Below are 20,982 nucleotides of genomic sequence, written 5' to 3' on the forward strand. Positions count from 1 at the left end.
TGCGTGGGAGTTCAATCTTGAATGCAGGCTCGCCAGGAGATGACGTTGAGGATGACGCGGCATAGAGGCGTTTGCCAAAGAAGATGGAGGCGTTTGCCAAAGAAGATGGAGGCATTGCTGGAGAGTCTTCAGGCAACACAGGGGACACCACCCTGTGCTTTCTGAAGACTCATTTGCATACGGAAGAAAAATGAAATTACACTGGAACGGTGACGCGGATCAGAATAATAAAGGTAGGAGAAGAATTGCCTTTCTAAAGGCTATTTCAACGTGATCTTTGTTCAAAAAGGGATTCTAATGATAGAATCCCTTTAAATCTGACACTATAAAAAATAAACCATCATTGAAATGCATTACTTGCATGGTGTACCAGCTAACAACATGTGCTCTAGGGAATATCAAGTCATATAGGAAGTTAATTCTCTTCCATTGACCTACATCTCTTCTTTATCCAACTCAAGAACATCCATCAAATCAGCTCCTTCCTCAACCCCGAAACTGCAAAGATACTAGTCCATGTCCTCATAATCTCCTGCTTAGATTACTGTAACACCCTACTCCATGGCCTCCCAGTGAATACTCTTGCCCCCCTCCAGTCCACCTTAAACTGTACTGCTTGCTTAATACACCTCTCCCCACCCCCGTTCTTCATTGGCCGCTTCCCTCTGCCAATCCCTTCACTGGCTACCCATTGCCCAGAGAATAGAGTTCTGGTTACTAATGCTAACATACAAAGTGATCCACAACCTGTTCCCGCCATCTAGTAAATCTAGTTAGTATTATATTTGTTTGTATATTTTGTGTATTGCATACACAATACAATAGTGTTGTGCTATAGTGCTATATAAATAAACTATAATAATAATAATCATCATCATCATCATCATTCTGCTTTTTCACATTGGAAAGTGGTGGCTGGTTAATTTAAATATAAAGAAATATTACACCAATTCATTTCAATAATAAACATAGTAATTTACATTTTATTACATATACTGTACATGCAGATTGTATAGAATAAAAGTTTACAGGATAAAATAGTAATAAAAAGTCAATCCATCTGGACTGAGCAAAAACCCTTAAAAAACATGATATAACCTTAAAAAAACACAAACTCAGACCCAATATGATAAAAGAACGACAAAAAGCTAGCAGTGAAGCCCAGAAGGTAATGTTTATTCACATTTCTCGTAACCATCACAGGAAATGTCTGTTTACTGTGGTAGTTGCTCTTGGACCACTGTACGGTGTAACAATGATTAACCGTATTTCAGCCAAGATGAAACCACGTTCATTAAAGAAGAGGACTGTTCTAATACACACATTTATTGGGGGCCATCCATTAAACTCACTGAGTTAGACTTTATGCTAACATTATAATAACATGATGTTATTCTAGTAAAGAACACAATATACACAAAGATGGTCTCTTCTAAACTATATACCTAACTATATACCCTTTTGAGGGTGCATTTAGCACAGGGGTCCTCAGACCATCGGGAGCGGTGCCCTTCCATAGGTAAAGTGAAGTGCACTCCATGGCCTTGCCCAAGCTCCCCAGGAGTTTCATTATAAATGCACACCTGCCGGTGTTGTCGGCGGGGCCAGACAGAAGTGCTTGGCGGGCCGCATGTGGCCCACGGGCCGCAGTTTGAGAACCCCAGATTTAGCGGATCATATGGCTACACAGTGCACGGGCTTATTATCAGATCCATGCAGCTGATTATTTAACCATTGCTGATCCTGGGTGTTGACCTAGAGTAGCATTGTATATCTAATATGAACCTGTCTCAGTAGTGACCTAACTTGAGTGTAGTTTCAACACCCGTATTTGGTCCACTGACTGCTTTATTTATGTCAGAGGATTGCTGTATTACTTGAAGAGCTACTCAGTAACACTTTGTGCTAGTTATATTGGCGGTACTAACTTTTTGGGGGGTTAATCAGCTATTAGGAACATGTTACAAGTCTGCAACCACCCCTGGTATATCCTGCAGGGTCCCTAAAAACGCAGCTTCACCCCAAATGTGAATATAGCCATACCTAAGAATCTGGCCGCTTGGTAACTTGGCTTGTGTTGTCGCCACATTGCAACCTCATTGGCAACCACAATATTTAGATAGCTTCTTAGTGTTATTGGGCAGCATTTACAGGGTGCTTTTATCATTAACCCATAGTGCCTTACATTGGTAATATAGGATTAAAAATTAGTTCCCTACGGTAGATCCATCTGTGAGCTACCTGAATGGATAGGATGGAGTTACATCAATCATTATAGGGAATATACATTCTTCCATAGTTTGTCATCACTATATGTAGGTGTGTTTTTAATAGTATCTCGATAAAGTTTGAAGTTGTATTCACTAGTGCTATATTAGGTATATAGTAAAGAACACAATCCTAACTGTTGTATAATATCTTCTGCAGGCTTTTTGTGATATGGATACTAATGGAGGAGGGTGGACTGTCATTCAGCATCGCAAGGATGGATCAGTGGATTTCCATCGGAATTGGAAAGAATACAAAATAGTAAGGTGTTAACATGAAATATTTTCCAATCGTTTACATTTGATATAATACAGTACACTCACTAAAATAATAAATAATATAATAAATAAATAAAAACAATGTAATAAGATAGATTTTGCAATCGAATGAAACCTTATATGTGTGAATGCAATGAAGATATATGTAAGTAAATACAATATTATGGATAGTGCACAAAGCAGCTTCCCATTCTTTCTCATGTATAATGCCCTCCTGATTGTAGGCATATGAGATCTTGTAGATTTCACAGTCAGTTACCTTGTCTTATGCCTTTATGATACGTAATCAGGTATTAGTCACCGAATTTGTAGGGCAGCGTCTTCGGCTTACGACTCTTGGGTCGAACGGTATAAATGCAACTTATTCTGAGGGATATACCCTCAAAATGGAGGAACCGGTTACACGCTCCTTTCGGTGGAATGAAATGCTGGCACGCTGATGTAACAACAAAGTGATTTATTTAAGATAGCGCATTTCAGGGTCCTTTGGTACTCCAGAGGCACCACCCCTTCATCAGATCTTTAGTGTTTGGTGTTCAGAAGTGTATACGATATGGTGTACACTTCTGAACACCGAACACTAAAGATCTGATGAAGGGGTGGTGCCTCTGGAGTACCAAAGGACCCTGAAAAGCGCTATCTTAAATAAATCACATTATTGTTACATCAGGGTACCAGCATTTCATTCCACCGAAAGGAGCGCGCAACCGGTTCCTCCATTTTGAGGGTATATCCCTCAGAATAAGTAACATTATAAAGAATGGAGTCTAAGTCCTGCCCTTCTTCCTGTAATGTCATACTATTGCTTGTAGCTGCTCTCCAGACAGTAATGGTGCTGCTTAAGGTAGCAGTTTAGCAGTTAATCCTGCTGACATAACTAGAGATGAATTATACCATGTATCATTTCATGTTTTTTCTTAGTAGTTTTCCCTGTTAGTTACGGTTATGGTGATGCATAGTTTTGTGCCGTAGTTGTCAGAGCTACAAAATGTTATGTGGGCCTTGATAATTGCATTATTTTGTTTGTTTGTTTTTTGTCTTAATTTTTTAAAAACATTGTGAAACCCCATGAAATTGTAATAGACCTTTGGGGGGGGGGGGCATTTGCAACATCACAGAACAGAAATAAAGCTGACACTGACAGCTGCACAATTCCATGCAGCTGCAAACTCTACCAGTACATCCTTTCAAAGCTAAACACTGACCAGATGTATATAGTCCATAGAGGATCGGATAAGCAGTTAATCATTATAATGATATTAAACCAGAAGCAACAGTGTTCATTGTTTTACAGCATCAAAATTCCTTTTTGTACATATTTACTAATGAATAGCAGGTTCCTGCCACCTTCCATATATCTATGTGTTACAATACCTGGGTTTCAGTGGTCAGGTTCTCAAGGATTGGCTTCTTTTATCCGTTTGGTCTTCCTCATCTGGATCATTTGTTCATAAAAATATCGCCTCCCACATGATCGTGATCATGATGCATATCGTATTAGTTTGAGGAGTTCAGTTTACTTCATGATATAGAGAGTTCTTTGTGGAACATTCAACAACAAGCTTGTCTTCTCTTCTGCCTATTAACCGCAGTTCAACAACTAATTTATTTCTTTTAGCAGTGACACCAAACAGAAGCGCCCACGTAAATCCCTGAACCACCTTCTGTCTCTGTCCATGTTACTCCTCCTAGCTGCTGGAGACATCTCTCCCAACCCCAGCCCTCCTTCCTTCACTAACTCTTCTTCCTGCACAAATAGAAGGCCTACAAACCTCATCAATATTTACCGTGTTCCTTCTCCTCACCTCTCCCCTGTCTCTTTTAGCTGCTCTCTCTGGAACGCCCGCTCATTGTGTAACAAACTAGAATACATTAATGACTTATTCCTTAGTAAATCCCCCAGCCTGCTCGCCCTTACTGAAACTTGGATCCAGCAGGCAGACACAGCCTCCCCTGCTGCTCTGTCTCAAGGTGGCCTACAATTCTCACATACCTCTAGGCCTGACAACAGGCAGGGTGGTGGGGTAGGCTTACTCTTGTCACCACAGTGCATTTTTCAGTCCATTCCCCTGGTCCCCTCACTCACATGCTCCTCATTTGAAGTCCATGCTATCAGACTTTTCCGCCCACTCTCCTTACGTGTAGCCGTGATCTACCGTCCACCTGCCTCACCCTACCAATTTTTGGACCACTTTGCCTCTTGGCTTCCCCACTTCTTATCCAGTGAAATTCCTACCCTTATTATGGGTGACTTTAACATCCCTATTGACACCCCTCACTCCCCAGCTGCCTCACAGTTTCTCTCATTAACCACTTCTCTTGGTCTTTCACAATGTTCTTCTTCTGCTACACATGTAGATGGAAACATGATTGATCTTGTCTTCCATCGACTCCTCACAGTATCTAAATTTTCTAACTCTTCTCTGCCGCTCTCTGATCATAACCTTCTGTCTCTCACCATCAGTGCCCTCTCCCCTTCACAAGATACCCCTACCCATCACACATATAGGAATTTGCGTGCTATTGACACCAAGCACCTCTCAGATACTCTACAGTCCTCTCTGTCCCCCATCTCCTCAATCTCCTGTCCAAATCTGGCCACCAGTCACTATAATGAAACCCTTAAAAATGCATTGGATGAGGTTGCTCCCCCCTCCACTCGTAAAGTCCCACATAGGAGGCAGCAGCCCTGGCACACGTCACAGACACGATTTCTTCAGCGCTGCTCTAGGTGTGCCGAACGTCTCTGGAGAAAATCACGCTCACCTGCAGACTTCCTCCACTTCAAGTTCATGCTTAAAACATATAGTTCTGCCCTTCGCCTAGCCAAACAAGACTATTTCACCGCCCTCATCTCTTCTCTCTCCAGCAACCCTAAAAGGCTTTTTGAAACCTTTCACTCCTTACTCACACCCAAGGTGCAGACGCCATTCACAGACCTTAGTGCTGATGACCTGGCCACGTATTTCCATGCTAAAATTGATAAGATCCGTCAGGAAATTACTGCCCAAGCCCCAGGTGGCATTGATCCCACCACCTACCATAGCAATGATCCCCTCACCAATTGCACCTCAGACTGTCTATTCTCATCTTTTGAACCTGTTACAGAAGAGGAAGTCTCCCAGCTACTTTCTTCATCTCGCCCTACAACCTGCAGTAGTGACCCCTTCCCCTCACACCTTCTCCAATCTCTGTCGCCTGCTGTCACCACTCACCTTACTAAAATATTTAACCTCTCTCGCTCTTCTGGAATCTTCCCATCCTCCTTCAAGCATGCTGTTATAACTCCGCTATTGAAAAAAACCCTCCCTGGACCCCCCGTCCTGTGCTGCTAACTATCGACCCGTCTCTAACCTCCCCTTCATCTCTAAACTCTTGGAACGCCTGGTCTATTCTCGTTTAATCCGCTATCTCTCTGCTAACTCTCTTCTTGACCCCTTACAATCTGGTTTCCGCGCTCTGCACTCTACTGAAACGGCTCTCACAAAAGTCTCCAATGATCTCCTGACGGCTAAATCCAATGGCGATTTCTCTCTTCTTATTCTTCTGGACCTCTCTGCAGCTTTTGACACTGTTGACCATCATCTCCTCCTCACTATGCTCCGCTCAGTCGGCCTCAATGACACTGCGCTCTCCTGGTTCTCATCTTATCTCTCAGACCGCACTTTCAGCGTATCATTTGCGGGCTCTGTTTCCTCCCCTCTTTCTCTTGCTGTTGGGGTTCCTCAGGACTCGGTCCTAGGCCCCCTGCTCTTTTCTCTCTACACAGCCCCCATTGGACAAACCATTGCCAGATTTGGCTTCAGGTACCATCTTTATGCTGACGACACCCAATTATACACATCTTCCCGTGACATCACCCCTGCACTCATACAGAACACCAGTGACTGTCTCTCTGCTGTCTCTAATATCATGTCCTCGCTCTATCTGAAACTAAATCTCTCTAAGACTGAACTACTACTGTTTCCACCATCTAACAGATCTGTCCCTGATATATCCATTGCAGTCTCAGGCCTTACTATAACTCCTAGGCAGCAGGCCTGCTGCCTCGGGGTCATGTTTGATGCAGACCTTTCTTTCACCCCTCATATTGAATCACTCGCACGTTCATGTCACCTCCACCTCAAAAATATCTCCAGAATACGTCCTTTCCTTACCAGAGATACACTAAAGACACTTATTGTCTCTCTGATTCATTCTCGCCTTGACTACTGTAACTCCTTACTAATTGGTCTTCCCCTCACTAAACTCTCCCCTCTACAATCTATTCTGAATGCAGCGGCCAGGCTCATCTACCAGGCTAGACGCTACAGCGATGCCTCTGGTCTGTGCCAGTTGCTACATTGGCTGCCCATTCAATATAGAATAAAATATAAAGTTATCACCCTCATCCACAAGGCTCTCCATAATGCCGCACCTCCCTACATTTCCTCCCTCATCTCTGTCTACCACCCAACCCGTGTTCTCCGCTCACTCAATGACCTAACACTTACATCCTCTATTATCAGAACCTCCCACGCTCGTATACAAGACTTCTCCTGAGCTGCACCACTTCTCTGGAATGCTCTACCCCGGACAATCAGATTAACTCCCAATTTCTACAGTTTCAAGCGCAAACTAAAGACGCATTTTTTCAGACAGGCCTATCACAATTCCTAATGCAAACCCTTCTTGATGCCTTTTCAGCCTAACATATTTGTCCATGCTCTATCCACATGTTAAAGGACACTACTAGTGACGGCCAATAAATCTTTGTTTGTGTAATGGCTGCAACCTCTATTACAAAATTGTCTGAACACTGTATAAGCAATGCCGCCCCTCCTACCTCTTGTGTCATCCCCTCTACCTCATAGATTGTAAGCTCTTGTGAGCAGGGCCCTCAGTCCCATTGTGTGAAATGACGTTCTTTGTTTTGTATCTGTCTGTATCTGAACCCTACAAATTGTACAGCGCTGCGGAATATGGTGGCGCTATATAAATAAAATTTATTATTATTATTAATTTGAGAGGGTTAACCAGACACTAGAGGATTAGCAACGTCACTTCATTTCTGCTTAGAACAACAATCGGGTAAATTTTCTTCTTCCCTGAGCAGAATTTTGCTTAATCATCCTGGAGAATCAACTGTTTTCTTTACTTTTCTCATTGTTTAAGGTTTACTGTCCTGTCCTTGTATCATCTGAAATCCCTGCCACTAATTCTGCCTATAGAAACTTTCTTTACCCTTAGCAGACAAACACTGCCATTTCTTGCGCAATAAGAAATCAGCTCACAAGAAAAGACCTCTCTTGGTGATAAACTCTTGTTGTATTATAGAATCATAGGTATGAAGAATCAGTCTTATAAGTTTGTTCCCGATTCCTTGGACCTTTGAAAATGATGCAAGAATTCACATGGTTTCATATAGGTTTCACTTTCTACATTTCTGAAGGATTCCCAATTCTTTCCATGTTTACCTACTAAAGTTTTTATCCTCAATTGTTATTCCAGACCTACGGCCTCTCCATCTGCTTCTGTTGGAAGTTAAATACTTGCAGATTTTGCTGAGGTTTTTGGAGCCAAAGTCAGGAGTAGATTTAACAAAGGGAAACCTCAGTACTTCCTTTATATTTTTCATTCCTTTTCAAGCCATTCCTGACTTTGACGTTTCACTTGTTTGGCCTAAGACAGCTTCCTACACAGGGAGATGCCTGGTCAAAGGATTCTTAGCTTGCTAGATCCTGAGAGGGTGCTATGCTGTCCTGAAGCATATCTGAGTTACCTGTCTATTGACCCTTGGCCCCTGCTCCATGTCCCTGTCTGCTGATCACTGCTGTGTCTAATAGCGGTTTCTGACCTTGGTTTCCTTATGACCATTGCACCTGAACCCCTGACATCTGCTTTTGAGCCCATGCAATGGAAACAAGAAGTCTGCACAGGAAAATCTGCAAAAATGCAATGAAAAATACTACCTGGGGCCTTAAAATAGAGATAATTTACAATATACATTGGCGACAGCTGGAGCTGTATTCCATTAGTGAACAGAGCTACACATACCACTACACCATGTTTCCTATAAATGGGGTCAGCGGAGATTAACTGATTCATGGAGCACATAGTAATGTGTCCACTCATAGCTATGTTGTACTTATTTCCTTGGATACTAAGACATTTTTTACATTTGCCCATTAATTTAACTAGTAAAATATTTCACTTGTAGCAACTTTTGAGCTATTTAAACATTTCCGACAAAACCAAGCTGTGTCCAAATCTTTATAGTTGTGCACATGTCTGAATTAATGCAAAGTAGCAAAATGCAGAACAAGCACATCCTGTAATTCACAGCGGTGACTAATAACTTTACAATGTAGAACTCAGGAAAATAAGGATTATATACAAATATCTGGAAAACCTAATGAAGGAGACCCGGCGTAACAGATAAGATGGAAAAGTGATGAAGTTGTTGATATAGCCAATCATTTCTCTGCTTCCATTTTGCTGGCTTCCTGGAGAAAGTGTGATTTAGATTAAAGCCACACATTCTGGAAATGTATTCAGTTTGGCTGCTGCACAAGCACAGGTGAAAGTAAACCCTTGTATTTTACAGTAACAGAAAAGTCAATGAGATTTTGTTTATTCTCATTCACACAAAAAAACCTGCAAAAACTCAGCATTTTCAAAAATACATGTAGTTTTGAAAAACATGGTAGGGGGGATTTATTAATTCTGACGATTCTTACACCAGCCTTAATTCATTATCCACCAGGCACACAGCTCGCTAAAGATACTAAGAGGCTGTAGTAATTGTAGCCCATATAGATGCGCCTGGTTGCAGATCAACCCCAGTCAGAGGCTGGTATAGATCTGTGGCATAACTTACGTCAGTTTTCTTGCATCAATTATAGTAAATACGGTGTACCGGGTTGTTCCTGCACCACCCACTGTCTAAAAAAATGACAAGCGGTACACAGAGGCTGACATGTACCACTGCACCAAAAATGCACCAAGCTGAGACGCATTTTTGGCTGTTTTACAAACTAGTTAGTAAATGAGAGTTATAGTATGTTAATTATACCTGCTGATATGCTGGATTTTTTCTATCGACTTTGTTAGGGAATATACAAAAATAGTGCGTGTGAGCTAAAATATAACTTTTATTAAATAATAAACATTAAAATCCTGAAAGAACGTGTGATGAATAGATGTCCTGGATCCTATTTTCTCTAGCGCCTGGATGATGACTTTACATCCCTAAACGCCCTTACACATGTTGTTGCTGATCCATTGCATCTATACTCAATTAAAAATTGTGACGGCTCTGGTATATATGTCAGACCAGTAGGCCACCCTCTAACCACTGAAACCACGTTCAATTGGGTCAAAGACTTAAATTTGTTTGTACGCAAACTCAAATGGAAAAAAATTTTTCACATGCGGGACAAAAGGCTGGGAAATGAGTTGGGGCTGACACCGCAAGACATGACCGACTTCCAAAATCTGGTGGCGCTTATGGAAGAGGGGGATAGGGAACCTGGAAAGGGCCCCTTCTCCAATCTAAAATGTCCGTCTACTAAGATGCCACCAGTGGGAGATGGGTCCTCAATTGATACCTTTTTAAGGGTGGTCACGGATCAGCTCAAAAAGATTCGCATTCCTCTATCCAGAATTCATTCAAACCTGACAGAAAAAGAAAAGGAGGGTCTGCGCACATTGCAAGATGACGACGACGTTGTCGTGAAACCCTCAGACAAGGGGGGCAACGTCGTCGTCATGAAAAGGGATCAATACGTAGACATGTGCAGACGTATCCTTGATGATGGGGAATGTTATCAGAAGCTTCGATCCAATCCAACTGATAGATATATGAGGGAACTTAAGGATATCTTGCAGGAGGCATTAAGAAACGGACTCATTGACCAGAGAGAATTTGATTACATGTGCCCACAAACGCCCCAAACAGCGACATTTTACAGTGTCCCCAAAATCCACAAAGGGACAAACCCTTTAAAAGGACGTCCCATAGTATCAGGGATAGGGAGCCTGACTCAGAATATCAGTCAATATACGGATGAGATACTGAGACCATACGTAGAGGCCTTACCCTCTTATGTAAGGGATACATCTGACGTCCTATTAAAGTTGGAGGGGGTAACGTGTGAAAGTCATACGCTGTTGGCGAGTCTGGATGTGGAGGCCCTCTACAGCTCCATCCCCCATGACAGGGGATGTGAGGCTGTGGAGGGCTTCCTTAGTGCCAGAAGAAACCAATGTGCGGGGCATAATGCCTTTGTTGTAGCACTCCTTAAGTTTGTGTTGGAACATAATTTTTTTCTATTTGACCGTCACCTCTTCCACCAGCTCAGGGGAGTGGCTATGGGCAGCCCTTGTGCGCCAACCTATGACAACCTCTACCTGGGCTGGTGGAAGAGGAATGTTGTGTTTGGAGAACAACTGGAAACTAGAATGGAAGCAGCCATTATATGGCTTAGATTCATAGATGATATTCTGATACTGTGGAATGACACCAAAAAAAGGTTCAGGGAGCTTGTAGAACAACTTAACTCCAATGAGTTGGGGCTATATTTCACATATGAGATACATGAAAAAACAATTAATTTTTTGGACCTCACAATTACTAAGATGGAAGATGGTCGCTTGAAAACTAACATGTTCAGAAAACCCACAGCTACCAACAGCCTGCTAAAATGGGAGAGCTGGCATCCACTGCCCCTATGCCAGGGGATCCCTAAAGGGCAATATCTCAGGGCAAGAAGGAATTGCTCTGAATATGGGGACTTCCTAGAGGCGGCGGGTGAGCTGCAGGAGAGGTTTATCTCAAGGGGGTATCCAAGGGAAAAACTTAAGAAAGCATATCAGCATTCAGCAACAGTGGATTGTGCCAGGCTGTTGGTCCCAAAGAACAAAGAGGGGGATGAACAAATGCGTATCATAGGCACATATGACGCGGCGCACAAAGAAGTCCGTAATATCCTGGAAACCTATTGGGGGATATTAAAAACAGACCCGGATATAGGACCAATTATAGGGGACCACCCTTCCATTACTTATAAGAGGGGTTCCAATCTAAAAGATCTATTGGTCCACAGTGTCTTGGAACCAAGTGTCAATGAGACGTGGTTAGGCAGAAGCAAAAGAATAGGCACCAGGAGATGTGGAGCATGCAGAGCATGCCAATATATTAACCAGTCGAATGAATATGTGAATTATGAACAGGCAAGAACTTACACATTAACAGCATCAGCTAATTGCAGAACCAGGGGCCTCGTCTACCTAATGACATGTCTTATCTTATGGTAGAGTTGGAAGGGACCTCAAGGGCCATCGGGTCCAACCCCCTGCGAGTGCAGGTTTTCCTAAATCATCCCAGCTATATGTTTATCCAGATTCCGCTTGAAGATTTCCATTGATGGAGCGCCCACCACCTCCCGTGGCAGCCTATTCCACTCTCTCACTACCCTCACTGTCAGAAAGTTTTTCCTAATGTCTAATCTGTATCTCTTTCCCTTTAGTTTCATCCCATTGCTTCTTGTACTTCCTTGTGCTAATGAGAATAGGGTAGATCCCTCTGCACTGTGACTACCTTTCAGATATTTGTAGACTGCTATTAAATCTCCCCTCAGCCTTCTCTTCTGCAAACTAAACAATCCCAGTTCTTTTAGCCGCTCCTCATAGGACATGGTTTGCAGACCTTCCACCATTTTGGTTGCTCTTCTCTGGACTTGCTCCAATATATCGATGTCTTTCTTGAATTGAGGCGCCCAGAACTGTACACAGTATTCCAGGTGTGGTCTGACCAGGGAAGAGTAGAGCGGAATAATGACCTCTCTTGATCTAGATTCAATGCTTGTCTTAATACATCCCAGAATTTTATTAGCCTTTTTTGCAGCAGCACCGCACTGTTGGCTCATGTTGAATTTGTGATCTACTATTATGCCCAAGTCCTTTTCCCCTATGCTATCACTTAGTTCTATTCCTCCCATACTATATATGTTTTTTACATTTCTGTTACCCAGATGTAGAACTTTGCATTTGTCCCTGTTAAATACCATTTTGTTCGCCTCAGCCCATTGTTCCAGTGTGTCTAAGTCCTTTTGAATACACTCTCTCTCCTCTCTAGTGTTGGCTATTCCTCCTATCTTCGTATCATCTGCAAATTTTATGAGTTCCCCAATAATTCCATCGTCCAGATCATTTATAAAGATATTAAAAAGTACTGGGCCCAGAACAGAGCCCTGCGGCACCCCGCTTTTGACTTTCTTCCAGTTCGATGTGTAGCCATTTAGTATTACTCGTTGTGCCCGATCATTAAGCCAGTTGTGAATCCACCTAACTGATTTTTTGTCAAAGCCATACTTAATCATTTTTTCAATAAGAAGGTTATGTGATACTTTATCAAATGCCTTACTGAAGTCAAGATATACTATGTCCACGGCATTCCCTTGGTCCAACCATTCAGTGATTTTGTTGTAGAAGGAAATCAGGTTAGTCTGACAAGATTTATTGGTCATAAAGCCGTGCTGGCTCTGGTTAATTAATGCCTTCCCATCCAGGTACCAAAGTAAATGTTCCTTGACAATTTGCTCAAAGATTTTTCCTGCTATCGAGGTCAGACTTACCGGCCTGTAATTTCCTGGATCGTCCCTTTTCCCCTTTTTGTAGATGGGGACAACATTTGCCCTTTTCCAATCTAAAGGGACCACTCCTGTTTCCCATGACTTACCGAAGATTATAGCAAGGGGTTCTGTTATTTCCTCTGCTATCTCTTTCAGGACTCTAGGGTGTAAATCATCTGGTCCTGGGGACTTGGTTTCCTGTAACTTGGCTAAGTGCTCTCTTACTAGACCTTCGCTTATAGTCAGCTTGGAGTCCTCCTTCCCCTCATCTCCATCACCATTAATGTCGATATTTCCATTAGTTTCTTGGGAGAAGACGGATACAAAATATGAATTTAGTAGCTCCACCTGCTGTTCCACCATGTTAACTGTTTCTCCTTTGTCATTCTTCAGGACTCCAATGGTCTCCTTCACTTTTCTTTTGCTTTTAACATATCCCCAAAATCCTTTTACCTTACTCTTTGCCTCTTTTGCAAGCTTCAATTCGTGTTCAGCCTTAGCTCCTTTAATGCTTGTCTTGCAGAGTCTGCAGACTGCTGTGTACTCTTCCTTAGGTATAGTTCCCATCTTCCACTTTTTGTATGTTTCCTTTTTCCTTTTTAGCAGGTTATGTAATTTTTTGGTCATCCATCCTGATATTTTTAGGTGCTTCCCATTTTTCTTCCTTCTAGGTATTGTTAGTTCCTGTGCTTTAATGATTTCCCTACGGAAGATTTCCCACCCTTCATGTGCATTTTTGTGCTTAAGAATTTTGCACCATGGAATTCTGCTAACCCTTGCCTTCAGGCTCTTGAAGTCTGCCCTGCTAAAGTCGAGCATTGAAGTCTGTGTCTTCTCAGGTCTTCTTCTTCTTGCAACCCCAAACTCAAGTATAGCATGATCGCTGAATCCCAGTGTCCCTGCTACCCGTAGTCCCTCAACCATGTGCTCTTTGTTGGTTAGGACTAGGTCCAAAATGGATGTTCCTCTCGTGTTTTCTTCTACTAGCTGGGCAATGAAGTTGTCTGCTAGAGAGGATAAAAATTTGATGGAGCCTTTACTCTTGGCTGTGTGGGTTTCCCAATGAATGTCAGGGTAATTGAAGTCTCCCATGATCACTATTTCATGTTTCTTTGAGAGCGTGGTCATTTGCTGTGAAAAAATCTCATCCATGTCTTCTGTCTGTCCTGGTGGTCTGTAATAAACGCCTAGTATGATGTCCTTATCATTGTTTTTCCCTTGAATTACTACCCAAATAATTTCCAGTAGATTATCATTCTGTAAAACTGTAATTTCTGTGGAGATGTGTTCTTTTTTAACATACAATGCAACTCCACCCCCTCTTTTATTAGTTCTATTCTTTTGGAATAAGTTGTATCCTTCCATCTGTATGTTCCAATCATGCATGTCGTTCCACCAGGTTTCTGTAATGCCGATGACGTCATAGTTTTCCTTGTGTATCATCAGCTCTAGTTCTCCTTGTTTGTTTCCCATGCTTTGTGCGTTTGTGTAAAAACATTTCAGATTGTGCTCTGTTGCATCCTTTTTCGTAATTTCCTTCTGAGTATCCTGTCTTGGGTCCTCTTTACCACATCTAGTAACCTTGTTTAGTATGTCTTTTAGCTGCATGTTCTTGTCTTTCTTTTTTCTTCCCATCCCCTCTTCTTCTAGTTTAAAGCCCTTCTGATGAGTGTGGCAAGTCTGCTGGCAAATATGTTTTTCCCAGGTTTTGTGAGATGTATCCCGTCTCTAGCAAGGAGTCCATCGTAGAGGTAATTCACGCCATGGTCCAAAAATCCAAATCCTTGCTCTCGGCACCACCGTCGAAGCCAGGTGTTTACCTCTAGTATTCTATTCCATCTCCTGATGCCATGACCATCAACTGGGAGGATTGATGAGAATACTACCTGCGCATCCAGTTCCTTCACTGTCTTCCCCAAATTTTCAAAGTCTTTATAGATAGTTGGTAAATCATTTTTTGCCGTGTCGTTTGTACCCACATGTATCAGTAGGAATGGGTAGTCGTCCTTGAAGCTGAGGAGGCTTGGTATCCTATCGGCCACATTCTTGATTTTTGCTCCTGGGAGGTAGCATACTTCTCGTGCGGTTAAGTCTGGCCTGCAGACAGCTGCCTCTGTGCATCTTAGCAGTGAGTCACCCATAACCACTACTCTTCTTTTCTTCCTTGCAACATCATTTCTTGTTGCTTCTGATTGTCTCTGGGTGACTTTTGTTTCTTCTTTTGCTGATAGGTTATTTTTGTCATTTTCATCCGCCTGCATGAGAGTTTCATATCGGTTACTTAGCTGTGTGAGTGGTGATGGCCTTGTGATCCATTTGCATCTCTTGGTCACATGTGTCCAGTTTTCTGCCTCTGTAGGTTCTCTCAAGTATTCTTCCCTTACTGTATTCGGGGGACTTGCATCAGTCTCTGCAACTGTAGGCTCTCTAGCACTTTCATCCCCTACTGTGTTCTGGAGGCTTGCTTCAGCTTCATCAATGAAGACCTCACTTTCTTTGATGCTTCTCAACGTCACTATTCTTTCTTCCAACCTCTGCACTTTTTCTTCTAAAAGGGCCACTAGTTTACATTTCATACAGGTGAAGTTGGCTTTATGGTCCGGCAGATCTGTAAACATATAGCAAGTGTTGCAGCTCACCATGTGGGTTTTCTCCTCTTCCATGTTGCTCATTAAATTTGGATGAATGATCTTGTATATGTTTTTTTGTTTTGTTTTTTTTTCCTCGTCTGACGTCATCTACGAAGTGTAGAAACTCCTGACGGCGCGCGGTTTTGCGATGTCCTCTAACCAGCAAGACCCAGCAATTCCCAGCAATCGATGTGTATGTGGCATTCAATATATTGGGAAGACTGTTAGAGAACTGAGGAGAAGAATTCTGGAACACGCAGCGGATATTAACAGAGGAGCAGAAACACCAATAGTAACACATGTCATTAATTTACATGGAGGGGACCCCAAAGTCATCAGTTTTCAGGTCCTGGAGGTAGTCAAACCGTCCCCAAGAGGGGGCAACTTCGATAAACGAGTCCTGCAATGTGAGACACGTTGGATTTTTAAAATGGGCACGGTGAAACCGAGAGGACTGAACGATCAGTTATCGTTTCAAGCCTTCCTAGGATGATATGGATAGGATCCAATGTCAGAAATGTATTTCGGCAGCATAGTTAGGTAGTATACGCTTAGTCTTACATCGGCACGGATATATATCCACATGATGGGGATGTAGGAACAGAATGGCGCATTAAGAAGACATCAGCCTACCATAGAATGCAAAAAAATCTAGCGATTTATGTACTAATGTAGGGGTGCTGTGATATAATGAAATGTGTGAAATATTTGTCTGCTGTGAAAGAACAGGATGTAGGACAGCAAACAAGTCCTACCATGTGGAAATGTACCGTATGTAGGAATTATGAAAAAACTAGTGAAGCAAGCCATATGATCCATGGAAACAGAAAGACATGATTTGATAATGACTTAATTAGATTAATAGTCCCACAGAGGTCTGGACAGTAGGTGCCATATGGATTGGCGGTCGGTAGAAGATGTACTACTGGACCTTCCATGGCGCTATGTCCGTTCACACAGTGTCGACAAACGGTTTGATGTCAATAATTAGATATCAATCATGAATTCTAATTCACTTCTCCATGGTTAATGCTGCCGGACAGGCATACTGACCAAATCATTCTCCTACAAATAGGGAGCGTCTTTAACTGTCTGCACCTCCATAAGAAAGAATATGACCCGCTTAGACATTCCTTCTGCACACTGGTGTGACTCTATGCACAGCAGTCTGCAGTGTATACCTGACCAGATCCCTGGACGAGAACACATGGGGGCGGAGCAGTCGGGGGGCGTGTGTTAGTGACACTCCCACAATCCGATTGGCTGTGTTCCGGCTCACGTGACAGGGAGTGGGCGGGACTTGTGTGATATAATCTCGGCATGCCGGCGGCGCTTTGCGGCCACACTAAGCCGAGGAGGAGACGCTGGGGTCATTCTGTTAGACGGCAGAAACCCAGGCTCCCCATAAAACCTTTAAACTATTGCCCATCACGATCCCCTGATGAAACCCAACAGGGTAGAAACGCGTAGGGACAATAACAGCTATTTAGGGCAAGAATAGAAAGTAATTTGTGCGAGCAACCACAGTAGCAATGGACCCTTTAGTGCCCAGCAAGATATAGCTCACAGTGATATCACTCCGACCGGCTTCACCAGTATAGCAAGAGCGGAGCATTGCTGACAAGCACGGAACGAGCTCACTAGCAGGCTGATAAACTCTGTTTACTTACTAGTTGAAGCGTATTGACAGCGATAAGCACTCAGCAGGAGATAATTTACAGCAATCTCACTCCGATCGGCTTCACTAGTGTAGAAGGAGCTGATAAGCATTGAACAAACACACTAGCAGGCTGATAGATTCGGCTGGAAAACAATAGTTGTGATATCATTCTGACCGGCTTTATCAATGCAGTAGGGGCTTAGCTGTTTACTAACACTAGTTGAAGGGTATTGACAGCTGATAAGCACTCAGCACGATACAGCTTATAGCGATCTCACTCTGACCGGCTTCACTAGTGTTAAAGTAGCTCAGCATTGCTGATTGGCACTGAACAAACACACTAGCACACTGATATTTCCGGCTGAAAAACAAGAGCTGTAGCTTACTGACAGCTGACAAGTGCTCAGCAGGACATAGCTCATAGTGACATCGTTCCAACCGGCTTCATCAATATAGCAGGAGCATAGCTATGCTGATAGGCACTGAATGAACATACTAGCAGGCTGTCAGAGTCTGTCGCTGAGCACTAACTGGAGCTTATCTATAGCTGACCATTGATCAAACAATAGGCTGACTGACTGGGGCTATATACAGAGTGGGAATAGGGGAAACTACTGAAAGTACAGTTTTGTGGTTATCCATATAAACGCCAGTAGTGAACTATATGACCCCAGCACACACACCAACGATTACCTATACACCTCAGAGAGAGGTTAGGATACCTGGAACAATAGGTGTGGTAACAACTAAAGGTGTAGTAGTCAGAATGGCAGCATAAATAGCCTCTTAAGAAACACTTGGAGGTACATATAAGCAGTGTATGGGTCCATAAATATGTGGTGATTACTGCACGACAAAGGATTTTCAGTGGTTAGAGGGTGGCCTACTGGTCTGACATATATACCAGAGCCGTCACAATTTTTAATTGAGTATAGATGCAATGGATCAGCAACAACATGTGTAAGGGCGTTTAGGGATGTAAAGTCATCATCCAGGCGCTAGAGAAAATAGGATCCAGGACATCTATTCATCACACGTTCTTTCAGGATTTTAATGTTTATTATTTAATAAAAGTTATATTTTAGCTCACGCACTATTTTTGTATATTTTCAAGTTACAGTGAGAGCGACCCTTCACAATTTTCTTGAGTTTTGTCTTATCGACTTTGTTAGGGACATCAAGGGGTCCTCATAATAGAGTATGTTGCATAGCTCCAAATTAAATAACAGGCCTGGATGGACTACAGCCATCCTTTAGCCTGGAGAAGCCACACACACACACACTCTTCCCAGCACTAGCAGAGTCATAAAAGTTCTTCCCCAGCAACAATACAGACAAAAAGACTGAGTATCACATGTAAACCTAGTACAGGCCTAAAAGGCCCCAGGTGCGTGAATATGGGGTAGTCCCAAAAAAAGGTTGTTATACCGAAATGCCTGTAACATAAAAATATATGAATAACTGGAAATTACTAACAACTATATACCTGAGGAATACCTAGAGTTTCAAAATTCAAACTAAAATACTTTTACAGAAAATAGAAAACAAGTAACCTGGCAGGCCTGCGAGGCCCCACGTATGCGTTCTAGGGTTAAATACAATACAGACAAAAGCAGGTTGGACTATTCTAATGACATGATTGGTTGAAGAGTTATAACATAAGGTGTGGCACATGACTATTGGATACGGCCTAATGTAATCTGCATCTCATTATTACTTTCCAAACTGGGATGACCTTTCTCATGACAAAAAGAAGAATCTAAAATATTTATGTGTAAACAAACATCTTACACTAATTCTAGATGTATATATCACAGCAAGAGAGATAATGATCACATGCTGGTCTGACGATCAACCGGTTATGGAACCTGTTTCTACACATACCTTCAAAGATGAGACCCTTACCACAAACAGATAAGGATTTATAACCCAACCATCAACATTCCACACGCCTTATCCCCTAAAGGGCTCTCTTAGACTCTAAACAGACATTCTTATAAAGTTTATATAAGAAAAAGGTTACAAGATGGCTGACAGAATACAAGATGGAGGATGTGATCCTGACAGACTTATATGGGCTGGGGAAGGCAAACATTTTTTTCCATCATTTATCATTTGCATTTCCAAAAGATTTGTCCTTAGCCTTAACTTCATTGGTCCTTAAAGCATAAGGTCCCTGTTGGATTTAACTTGACTAAACCAGGTGGTGAAGTCAAAAGTATTTCTACCTCATAGGTTGGAAATCTTCAGATTGCAGGCCCAGAGCAGATTTTAAAAGCAGCCACTAAAGGCTTATAATGGTGTTACTGAAGCAAGGTACCAGAACATGTAAACAGTACAGAGGAATAGCTAAGGGTTATCACAGGAGGTACAAACACATCCAAATGGGCCCCCAACTCAGGTATACCAATATTATCACTATACAGTGACCATAAAAATACCAGCTCTGCTCAAAGCTCTGCAAACCATTTAAATGAATATAGTAAAGATAAAATATTGTGTCTCAATGTCTCTGATTGTAATCGTTCTTGTCTCTTCTACCTGGACTAGACTACCATGACCACTTCTAGTAGCTGTGGTTTGCAACACAGACATCTTTGTCTCCTCATTTTTCCAGGCACCTAACCCACATTTTCCTCACCTACAAAAAGTCCCCATCCTGCTGCTACCCCAGTTACAAAATATATAATATAAATGTAAAAGAATAGTACCTTCTATGCATTGTTAAATTAATTATGTCCCTGTATGCTCCCACATTAATAAAACTCTAAGCTTCTCGATTAATAAGACCCCGGAGTACCCCCTTAAATTAATAAAAACTTTGGTTCCCTCATTTTCACATACATGTACATCAGAGTATGGTAAGTCATTACACCCCTACATTCCTTACATATATCTTGCCATACCCTCCTGTTTTATTTTCCTAAGTTGTTCTCTCTTTGACCGGCAATGTTTCCCCATTGAATGAAAGGCTTAGACATTTGTCTTAACATCTACTGGATATGATTGTATTCCCTTCCCAGTAATATGATAGTATTGTATACTTTAAGTCGACTTAAAATAGTCATGGTATGCTTTGTATCAATTTATTAATGCGTATCGGCTCAGACACTCTTTACACGTACTGGTTTTAAGTACTCTTTCCTTGATTGTAGTATTCAGTACTGCTGACCATATTGTACATGATGCAGCTGTAAACTGACACATGATACACATACTACTATTGCTGATATATATATAGCACAGCATTAAATTATTATACACACACACACACACACACACACACACACACAAACTTCCATCAACAAGATGTACACATTGCTTTATTTTAAGGATCCATTCTCATCTGCAGTGTCAGCTCCATCACAAGAAAATTTAATACATACATAGATTTTAGATTAAATCTCCATCATTCCCAGTCTTTATTATCTGAAAACTTTAAAGGGGTATTCCCATGACGCTTGTTCACTAACCTGCAGGCTGTTGTAAATGAATTACCACAGTGTGAAGCTGATGTAACAGAGCTGGATTTG

The 20,982-nt window shown here is 42.1% G+C and overlaps 1 protein-coding gene across 2 annotated transcripts in view; it reads left to right on the top strand.

Moving 5' to 3' along the window:
* The window catches only part of LOC142195043 (angiopoietin-2-like), a 53,858-nt gene that overhangs the window by 24,760 nt on the left and 8,116 nt on the right, over positions 1-20,982 (top strand). For both annotated transcript variants that reach the window (XM_075264554.1, XM_075264553.1), the window contains exon 6: positions 2,428-2,529. In XM_075264554.1, coding sequence (XP_075120655.1) covers positions 2,428-2,529 — 102 coding nt within the window. The remainder of the gene's footprint in view (positions 1-2,427; positions 2,530-20,982) is intronic.

This window comes from Leptodactylus fuscus, chromosome 2 (assembly GCF_031893055.1).
Source record: "Leptodactylus fuscus isolate aLepFus1 chromosome 2, aLepFus1.hap2, whole genome shotgun sequence".
In the NCBI taxonomy this organism is placed as follows: domain Eukaryota; kingdom Metazoa; phylum Chordata; class Amphibia; order Anura; family Leptodactylidae; genus Leptodactylus; species Leptodactylus fuscus.